The sequence below is a fragment of the Notothenia rossii genome, assembly GCF_949606895.1.
Source record: "Notothenia rossii genome assembly, chromosome: 3".
Taxonomy (NCBI): domain Eukaryota; kingdom Metazoa; phylum Chordata; class Actinopteri; order Perciformes; family Nototheniidae; genus Notothenia; species Notothenia rossii.
The window spans coordinates 24,685,572-24,696,697 of record NC_136901.1 but is presented as its reverse complement, the minus strand read 5'-3'; the positions used below and the strand labels follow the sequence as shown (position 1 = coordinate 24,696,697).

The following is an 11,126-nucleotide window of genomic DNA, read 5'->3' as shown; positions in this document are numbered from 1 at the left end:
CCATAATATTTGTGATGGGAAGGAATAGCGAATAGTTATGAATATAAGTTACTGTTACCATCATCCTTTTGGGATAAACAATTCATATTGCTTACTCTTATAACAATTGTTTAAGTCACATGTTTAATTGCATAAATTATGGGTATAATAGAAAACCCAACATTAATACTTTATACAGAGCCATAGCAATCGATGATATAAAGTAAAATAAGTGCGATTATGGAGATTGATTGCAAGTACGGAATGAAAACTAGAAATCAGATGAGTGGAAAATGTCATAAGAAATCATGGATCTGTCTAATGCAGGGGTCACCAAACTACGGCCCGGGGGCCGGATCCGGCCCGCCACCCCCCTTTGACCGGCCCCCACCCCCTCTGCCCCCCACTACTTGAACCGGCCCTATGAGGCAAATCCCCAAAAGTCGTCATGGCTTATTTTTTTTAAATAGATTTTTGGAAATAATTAAGGGAATAAACATAAAGCACAAGACAAACAGTGGCGTTTTCTCCTGGAGGCCAAGGGAAGCCAGGCTTCCCCTGTTTTTTCGGATTGTAGTTATAATTTTAATAAATAAATAAAAACACTTCGTTTAGTTTCGGAAATTCATTGTTGTGTGTTGCTGCCGGCCCGTCTCTCCCCCATTCTCATTGAGTATTTTACAAATATTGAAACAGCGCCCCTCTAGATGTTATGGTGAAACAGTAGATTGCACTCTCTGTTGCGAGAGGAGGCCAGCCGAAATTTGCTTCCCTTGGTGAAAAAAAATGGAGGGATTGACCAATCAGATGAGGCTCACGTCATGTCCCTGCCAACCTGTGATTGGTCAGGGCCATGCCAAGGGAAGCCAGAGGCGGCTGGCTTCCCTTGCCTCACAATCCAATCAAATCGCATCAATTTAGTGGTGCAGTGACGCGTCCCAAAAAGCGGAAGTAAGCTGCGCTCGGTTTCCCTCGACAAAAAAGCAATGGGATTTCTCCATAGGATTTTGGAAAATATCTCGAAAAAAGGTCAGTGGAAAACGAACCTGTTAGGTAAATGCACGTTTTGTTCAGTCGGATAATATCCACATGTCTACCCTACTTTTATAATTTTCGAATGATAAATCTAATCGATAGAAGATAGATAGCGTCACTGCACCACTTACACCGCCGTTAGAAAGTAGCAAGCAACTGAAGCAAGTGCAATTATGGAGGGTGGAGATTTGGAGTATTTAATCAAAAATAATTGGACTAAACTTCCGCTGCAGCAGCAACAACAAATACAATCTGATGACAGGCCAATGCCCAAACTGGAGCCGTTTACAGCGAGGAACAAAGGAGCGAACCGGACGTAAAACGTTAAAGGTCTCCTGATTTAGTTTGTGAATGAATGCTTATTAGAGTTTCGGCTGGAGAGTGCGTGCGGACCTGTCGGTCAGATAACAGGCGTGTGTAAGTCCTGCATCTGTATGATACAAATGTGTGTAAAATGATACCGGGCGCTGTAATCACTCATCTGGTTACGTTATTACATTGACCACCACACCCCCCCCCCCCACCCCAAAAGAAAGGACGTATTATTGGCTTCCCCTAATTTTTTCCCCACGCCACGCTACTGAAGACAAAGGGACATGACAACTCTAACATAAAGAATAAACTTTCACTATAAGTTTCTTAGACATGACAGTACACCCCCCCTTCTAGGGACGTCTCCTGACGGCCCAGGCTCCTCAGTTGAGGCGGTCAAAATCCTCAATGAGGCTTTTATCTATGATGAAGCGGGAAGGAATCCATGCCCGCTCCTCAGGACCATAACCCTTCCAGTCAACCAGTAGCTGTCGCCCTGTACCCCTTTTCCGACTAGCCAATAGTGTCTTGACTGTGTAAACCGGACCTCCATCGATCATCCGGGGGAGCGGGGGGGGGGGGGGGGGGGGGTTTGGCGGTGGGAACCATAGCGCTCTCCTTCAATGGTTTTAGTTTCCCTACATGGAAGGTGGGATGTACCTTCATGGCCCTGGGAAGCCGTAGTCTCACTGAAACCGGGTTGATGACCTTGGTGGTGGGAAAAGGACCCACAAACCGGGGAGCCAATTTACGGGAGAGTACGTGGAGGGGAAGGTCTCGTGTAGAAAGCCAGACTTTTTGGCCTGGCTGGTATACAGGGGCTGGTCGGCGTTTTCGGTCTGCTGCTCTTTTAACCAGTTGTGAATTGACCGCGCATAATCATAACCTCTGCAGCGCATTAATCTGCTGCTGAGCGTGCCACATTCGAAATGGCTGAGGTGAAGCTCTCTCGCGGAGAATACAGCATTTTCAATAACACTTCCTCAAGAGCGAAATCCAACGTCTGGGAGGCTTTTTGTGTCATCCTAGATGGAGAAAATAACCAACATCCCCTGCTTTTTGAGACAAATATGCAACTGCGTGTGTTAATAATTGCACGTTTTCACTGCTCATAGCCTATAGCAGGGGTGTCAAATTCAAACTTACTGAGGGCCATTCTGACGGTTGTAAATAAAATCAGGGGCCATGACATTCATTACAGTGATTCTTGTTATGGTTACAATTCATATACATGACTCAGAGATAACGCCAATGCAGCCAAACTGGCGTGTTTATTCACAATCAAACCAAACACATGACTGGCGAGAACCTGCCAGGAGAGGGCACATGGATGACAGGACCATAACAAATATGTTTAGAACTAGGCTAGCATGTGGATTAAATAAAATACAAATCGTGTGTTCCCCCTTCATATTTGTGGATAATTCTTTATATCAGCAAAATAAGATGAAAGTGCTGTCAATAGCATCAAGTGCAAAACCAATGCTGTTTTTAAAGATAATAATAATTTTAAAAAAAAGAGAAGTGCACAATTAAACAAACTACATTAGCAGTCTAGCCTACAGTAGGTTCAGTTTATAACAAAATAGTTCACAATTAAACAAAACCATTAGGACTACTACTGTATCTTTCAACACAACAAATGTTTTCTGTGATAACAGAATAGTCAGTGCAACAAGGCCTATCTGAAATGCATTGTAGTTGAACTTTTACCAGACACTGTGCACCTTTTCTTACAGATGATCTCATCTATTCTAGGCTTAATGTCCTTTGCTGTGGCCACTTTCAATACCGACGTCAGATGCTGGTCAGTGATCCGGGATCTGTGGGATGTCTTATTCAAGTTCATTATAGAGAACATCTGTTCGCACGAGTAAGTGCTCCCGAACATGGACATGATGTGTGCAGCATGAAGACGCAACTCTGGCACAGATTCAGGGAGGAGAGGTGCAAACTCAGCAGCCCCGACTGACTGGTACTGGGTCTTCAGAGCGCTGTTACATTGCAGTTCAATGAGTTCCAATTGCAGGTGCTCAGGGGCAGTGTCGACATCAATTGCAAAAGGATTTGCGAATAGGTCAATGTTGAATTTCTGTGATTCAAAATCAGCAAACCTCCTGCTGAATTCCTCTTTGAGTGTGTTCAGTTTGTCAGCATACACTTGGGTCGGGAGTGGAATGGTGACGGTGGCGCTTATTGTTTGACAGGTAGGAAAGTGGGTCAAATTAGCTCTACGCATCTGCCCCTCCCACAGACGCAGTTTCAGTTCAAATGCCTTCACGGAGTCCCGCATCTCTGTGATCAGCTGCTTTCTTCCCTGGAGTTTCACATTCAGTGAATTGAGGTGCTCAGTAATGTCACACATAAACGCCAAGTCGCCCAGCCACTTTTCATCCTCAAGCTCTGGGACGGGCCTCTGTTTGCTTTCCATGAAACGAGCGATCTCAGTGCGGGTGTCGTAAAACCTCCTCAGCACTTTCCCCCGACTCAACCAGCGCACCTCTGTGATAGGGCAGATCCTCTTGCACGGAATTCTCCTCCTCTAAAAGAGCCCTAAACTGCCGATGATTCAAGCCCCGTGCACGAATAAAGTTCACAGTTTTAGTCACAACAGTCATGACATGTTCCATGCCCAACAACTTACCGCAGAGGGCTTCTTGGTGGATGATGCAGTGGTAAACTACCAAGTTTTCTCCTGTGTCCCCCATCGCCTTTCGGGTCAAACCAACCAAACCCCGAACTTCCCCGCACATCGCCGGTGCACCATCCGTTGTCAGTCCAACAAGTTTAATCCAGGGTAGCTCCATCTTGTTCACGCTCTGCTCCACTTGGGTGAAAATATCCTTTCCCGTTGTTGTCCCGTGAATCGGTTTCACGTCTAAAAGTTCCTCAGTGACGGACAGCTGACTGTCAACCCCGCGGATGAATATGGACAGCTGGGCTGTGTCCGTCCTGTCTGTACTCTCATCTACAGCTAGTGAATATGAATAAAGTCCTTGGCTTTTGTTTTTAGCTGGCTCTCTACATCGGAGGCCAGTTCATCAACGCGACTAGCCACAATATTACGGGACAGGCTGATGTTTGAAAATGCCTGCTTCTTGTCAGGGCATACAACGCTGCACACTTTTTCAAGGCAGTCTTTAATAAACTCTCCCTCGCTAAACGGCTTGCTAGCCTTTGCGATTTCCTCTGCAATAATAAAACTTGCCTTGGTAGCAGCCTCACTTTCACTACTGATGCGGGTGAACATGCTTTGCTGATGTTGAAGGTTGCGTTTCAAGTCTTTGGCTTTCTGCAGCCGCTGCTCCATGGACATGTTAGCATATTGCTCGCCATGTTTCGTTTCGAAGTGTCTGCGGATGTTATACTCTTTGAACACTGCCAGCGACTCTTGACATACGAGACACACTGGCTTTTATTTTAATTCACAAAACAGTTATTCAGCTTCCCACCTCTCCTGAAAATGTCGATAATCTTTGTCTACTTTTTGTTTTTTCGCCATCGTTTGTTTATGCTAGCTTTCAATCTCCTTTGCAAAGCGTACCTTCAGAGAAGGTTACTCGGCCGTTACTGACGTAGTGAGACGTGCGACAGCGCCCTCTTGTGTTTCAGCGTTGCATTGTCACAGACACAAGCTCGCGGGCCACATTAAATTGATGACCAGGATTGACAGGAGGGCCAGATTCAATATTGCAGAGGGCCATGTTTGGCCCGCGGGCCTTGTTATTGACACATGTGGCCTATAGGCTATGCGGGTTCGGGTCGGGTTGCGGATCTTGTGCCGACGGGTCGGGTCGGGTTGCGGAACTAATTGGCAATATGTGCGGTTAGCGGGGCAGGTTTGGTATTGCACGTCGCGGGTGCGGGGCGGGAGCGGGTCTTGAAAATCAGACCCGTGCAGGACTCTGATACACGGACCATATTACTTCCAGAACACGTTACGCATTTCCGATATGATTTCAAGTCCGCGGCAAATCTGGATCAGCTCCATTACCCCCATTTTTAGAGATGTGGGTAAGGAGGAAAAGGGAAAGGGTTATATTTTCTGACACTTTGTGAGTCTCCTCTCACACGAGGGACACATATTTATGTATAAAAGACATCAAAAAGTTCATTTTGCATATTATGTGATTATAAAAAAGCAGGTAAAAGTAGAGCAGAGACTCTTTTTCTGCTTCAAAGGGATGTCACAGTGGGTTGCTCTGGTTCAAAAGTCACGACTGACCTTTTTTTGTAGTATCTATCTTAGTGCAGCAGCCTTTGTGATTTTAGCAGGATGTAAGGGTGTTCTTACATAGATGCTCCTTAATCCAAATACCACTTGCAGTGCCATTACATGAGAAGAATATTTATCAGGTCAGATTTAACAATACTTAAACTACAAATATTTTTGTTCTTAATTTTTTTGTTTGGAATATTGCTGAATATAGGTATTTAAAAGTGTTTGAATCCTTTATTCTCGGATAAAGGCATGGTAAAAATCAATTCCTACTTTTTCACAGCAAAATGATCCTTAAAGAGCCAGCCTCCCAACAACTGTTGTGCAATGAAATATTGGGCTACTAGTAATCTCGAACCGTCAGTTTACCGTTCCGATAAATATCAAAAATTTCGAACATCTCGGGAGAAATCCCTTCGACTCATTTTGAAGTTTTGGGGGAAGCCGGAAGTGACGTCAATGTTCACTGTGCGGCGAGAGAGCCAAACACGGGCAAAGTGTGTTGTCATGCGTAGAAATGGTGAATTACTGAGTTTAGGCACGTTAATGGCGTTTTAATGAAGTTGACTACAGTATATTCATATTTGTCAGTGCTTTCATGTCAATTCGGCGAACAAACATAAATGATCGTGGTGAAGATGATGATTAAATTAGGATTACAAATCGGTAGTGAGAGCTGCTGAATTTCCTCCCGTTGGATGTGATATAAAAACAAATCGATTATTTTTGTAGTTGTAAACTCAAGTGGATTAAACTACATCTATTAGTGCTTTCAAGCCAATTCGACGAACATATGATACATTAAATGATCGTGAGGATGATGATTAAAAATCGTTTGTTAGAGCCGGTCTGCATTTCCTGATGAAAAAACAAACCGAAGTGGGCCGGTCAGATAAGTCACTAGCACATCCCCCACTCCCCCCGTTGACAATTTACTAGCGGTACCGAAGTGGGCCGGTCGAGAGTCCCGGGATGATTTTTAATCCCAGTCCACCACTGGCTACATGACCGAATTGTCGCCCATATTGACGCACCTAATTCATAAACTTCTAACAGATAAAACATAAACCGATCCTTCAGCCTCATATGAGCTCTCAGACACGTTCAAAATTAAACTGTCATCGCTGTCTGAGCTTGCTGCTGTGTGCGCCATCATGCGTTTACATGCAGATGCTGGGATCCTGAACGGTGCAACTGGAGCTCTTGGCCACGTCACACATAATTCAGCGGGATTTGAAGAATCCCCAAGAAGATCCAGAATATGTTCAACATTGAAGGGCAGATTAATGGTTATCAAAGTACAAATATCCCAAATCAGTTCGGTAACGGTTTCAAGGGGACAATATTTACTCAAATTGATGGGTTTGGAATGGATCAGAGGTTGCGTTAACCGAATATTTTCCGTCTATGACGGATGTTTTTTAACAATGACGGACAAATCTGAAAGCAGTCCGTCATCTTGACAGATTACAACAAACTCGGAACAGCGCCAAAGTTTCCCTGCAGCGAGGCTCCGGTGTTATGCCTTGTTATTTATGCCCTCCAAAAAGGAAATTATGCCGTTTCCAAACCTAACTGTGCCGTACAAATCATTGAAATGTCTGTGAGTTTTGGCTTTACGCTGTGCACACTCCCGCGAGGTGCAGCAGCCATGCATAACACGGCACATGTGATCTTTCCCCCCCCGTTGACAGTTCACGAGCATGCTGCTTCTCCCCCCCCCCTCCTCAGAGTTGTGTAAAGGCCGATGGGTAATTCTGGATTTTGACGGAAGTTTTACGATCCTGTCCTTCAAAATGACGGGCAGCGAAAAAGTCTAGCACAACCTCTGGTTTGGATGATGGGGGAAACCCGTGTCACAGGCTCTTTAAGACCTTGGCGATTAGTAATAGACCTACTGTAGAAACTGTTTTTCTTTTTAGAAACACTTCAATAAACCCGGAATGATTTACATTAGAATATTTAAACATTGTTTTATTGACTAGCCAAAGCATATTTTCCACATACTTATGACCATTTAGACACAGTGACAGTAGATGAGAATAATTTGGCAACTTGACACTGACATATGCATACACATTTTATGACAGTTTATTCTCCCTACTTTTAAATATAGCACAAGATAAAGAGCCATGATGTTCTTCATTCAACTTTCACCAAGTGAATCCTCTCAAGAACTAAACTTGATACTATAGATGGCAGTGAACATGTGAACAAGTTTTTTTTAAGTAGGATGTACAATGTCACTTCAGGCTGGCCAATCAAACGCAGTCTTGTGTCTTAAGAGTGGAGAGAGTATCGAGATCATTTTCACTCAACTCAAGACTTCGAACAAGATGACGTCTCCAAAGTTGGTCTTTTATCTGACATATCTGTTCTTGGGAACAATCGGTGAGTTGTATTTTTTTTTAATACTGCTTTTCCTTTTCAGCTACTTTCATGGAAATGCTTTCAATATCAAACTTCTGTACTTGCTGAATACATCCATTCATTGGATATTTCTTTTGACTCTTATTTCAGCTCAGACGACTGATCGGAAAATATCCTCAAGTGTTCCTCAAGAGAAACGTTTTATATCTGCTGATGTTGGAGTAAATGTGACTTTGCCATGCAACAATGAAGATGATGATACAAATCGGCTTTACTGGTTCAAACAAACTCTGGGAGAGAAACCAAGGCTCATCTAATCCTTCTATCCTTATAATGCAAGACCCACTTTTTATGATGCATTCAAAAACAAGTCACGCTTCACACTTGATCACGGAAAAAGTACAAATCACCTGACGATTTTACATTTGCAAATTTCAGACTCAGCTACTTACTACTGTGCATTTACCAATCGATATGAGGTGAATTTTGCCGAAGGCACTACAATCAGTGTCAAAGGTTCAGGTTTAAACCCCCCACCTTCGGTCCATCAGTCAGCATCTGAGATCATCCAGCCAGGAGGCTCTGTGACTCTGAACTGTACAGTACACACTGGCAGCTGTGATGGAGAACACAGTGTTTACTGGTTCAAAAACTCTGAGGACTCTCCAGGACTCCTTTACACCCGTGGAGGCAGTCAGTGTGAGAGGAAACCCAACACACAAACACACACCTGTGTGTACAACCTGCCAATGGAGAGCCTGAATCCTTCTCATGCTGGGACCTACTACTGTGCTGTTGCCTCATGTGGACACATACTGTTTGGAAATGGGACCAAGCTGGACTTTGAAGGTAAGCAAATCTCTAAATTATTTAATGAAAAGCAAGTAATGTATAATTTCCAATCACACACTTTAAACACAAAGATAACACTCCGTTTTTGGTGTTTACTCTCTACAGATGAGGTCGACTCTCTTGTGTATTTCTTGAGTGGAGCTTTAGCATTCAACTCCATTCTGGTCGTTTTACTGGCTTTCTTAGTGTGCAAGATGAAAAAGAGAAACAACCGCCAATCAACGGGTAACTTGTGATTATTGTATATGTCCGAAAGATTGTTTGCAACCAAAGAAGCGTGTTGATAAATACAAATTCTGTCTTTCGAATGTCTTTCCAGAGTCTGAAGCAAGATTATCAACTCCCTCTACAGCAAATGCAGAGGTATCATTTATCTAAATAAGTTAAATGTTTTAATCAGATACATTTTTACTCCTGTTCAATATCTTTATTCATTTCTATATATTGTGTTACCAGGGTTACCAGGATGCAGGCAGCCTCCATTATGCTGCTGTAAGTGTCAATGTGCCCAACAGATCAAGACGACAGAGGAACATCCCCAACGATGAATGTGTGTACTCTGGTGTCAAGCTGTAGAGACAAACCATGTTTCATTACTTTAGTCAAACAGAATTGGATTGGTGATGTTTGAAATGTAACATAGATTTTAAAGTAGATGTTTTAATGTTGTGCTTTATATGTTTGCTTATGTCTATTGTATTTAATCAGTATTCAAAACTGGCTAAAATATTAAATAGACACCTTGGTCTTGATACAATTCATTGTGTGCATGTGTTCACTCCCTCATAGTATTGTCTCTTTTTACAATCTTCCGACCCCTTTTTAATCATTTTAATGTAGTAAAAATATTAACATGTGTGCATTTTACAAGAGTAGCTCAGATGTTATGTCTCTGATCCACACTCTTGTGGAAATCTAATAGATAGAGTATAGCATATTTCTTAGGAGTTTAGTTGTATTGACAGACAAAACAGAGACTGACCAAAAACCAACGGTCTTTACTCCAAAGCAGGATTTGGGGTTAGGTAACTCGAGGGTTTTCAGTCCTACAACGCTGGTTCACTTCTTACCAGGACAGATTGCAATGATTACTTGCCTAAAACCTCACCTTCTGAGAAACCCTGGGTTGACTTACCAATTTGACAACCAAAGTAATAGGACAGCTTAGTGAGACACACGCATTGCTTATCGTTTTATAGATCTATTCTCATCCACCATCTTTGTTTGTGACGTAAAGAGTGTAAGAGTCATTTTTCTTAATCGGACACATTGGATGCAGTCAAAAACAATCGGAGTCTGATTCAGAGGGTTGCCTGTCAGTTCCGTTGTTATGTGTACTGAAACGAGAGCCGGTATAAATCCACGCGCGAAAACAAAATAAAAGTTGGAATACGTTCTTTTAGTGTCTTAAAAGTAGACTGAGGTATGGCAAATAAGTTTACTACAGCGGAGGCTTTGGAGCTGATTTTTCAAGGTAATGATGTCGATGAAAATTCAGACTAATCTGCTCAGCATGCCATGTGTGATTGTGGACAGGAACTGCCATGATATCATGTGCAGTCTTCAAAATTGGCAGGACAAAAAATGACAATTCCTCGCAAAATAACGCCCATGGACACTGCCCAAAAGAATGGGCATGACTAATTAACAGAATAAATTAGAATTTTCTAATCAGTTCTGATACAATGATAATAAATGTGCAATCTTCTGTATTGAATGTTTATTTCAATGTTATGGTTAGCAGTTCTTGTTAATGAAATAAGTAACAAATTCAAGTTCCGTTTTTTTATTTATGGGCAAATATCCCCTATTATAGTGTATATAAGTCTCTAATGAGTGAAATATCATTTGCTGAGGTTTTGCTGATTTCTTGATGTGTAAAACTTGATTACACTGTAAAGAAATTACAATTTATAAGGCAAAACACAAAAATATACATAAACGGAAATGTCCTATGTGGGTCCCAGAGGGTTAATCCAAAGACCACTTACAGAATATTTATCAGGTCAGATATAACAATACTTAAACTACAAATATGTTTTTAGTTCATGTTTTTTAGTTTGGAATATTGCTGAATATAGGTATTTAAAAGTATTTGAATCGTTTAATCTTGGATAAAGGCATGGTACAATCAATTCCTACTTTTTCACAGCAAAATTATCCTTAAGACCTTGGCCTTTAGTAATAGGCCTACTGTAGAAACTGTTTTTCTTTTTTGAAACACTTCACGAATCCCGAAATGATTTACGTTAGATTATTTCAACATTGTTTTATTGACTATCCAAGGCATATTTTCCACATACTTCTGACCCATGTAGACACAGGGACAGTATATGAGAATCATTTGGCAACTTGACAC

General features: G+C 42.1%; 1 protein-coding gene across 1 annotated transcript; it reads left to right on the top strand.

The window, feature by feature from the left end:
* Positions 1-8,523: 8,523 nt before the first annotated feature.
* Positions 8,524-9,526, top strand: LOC307033974 (uncharacterized protein). Its single transcript, XM_079672604.1, has 4 exons — positions 8,524-8,764; positions 8,873-8,992; positions 9,087-9,130; positions 9,224-9,526. The coding sequence occupies exons 1-4, from the start codon at positions 8,665-8,667 to the stop codon at positions 9,341-9,343; spliced, it is 384 nt and encodes a 127-aa protein (XP_079528730.1). The 5' UTR covers positions 8,524-8,664; the 3' UTR covers positions 9,344-9,526.
* Positions 9,527-11,126: the final 1,600 nt, after the last annotated feature.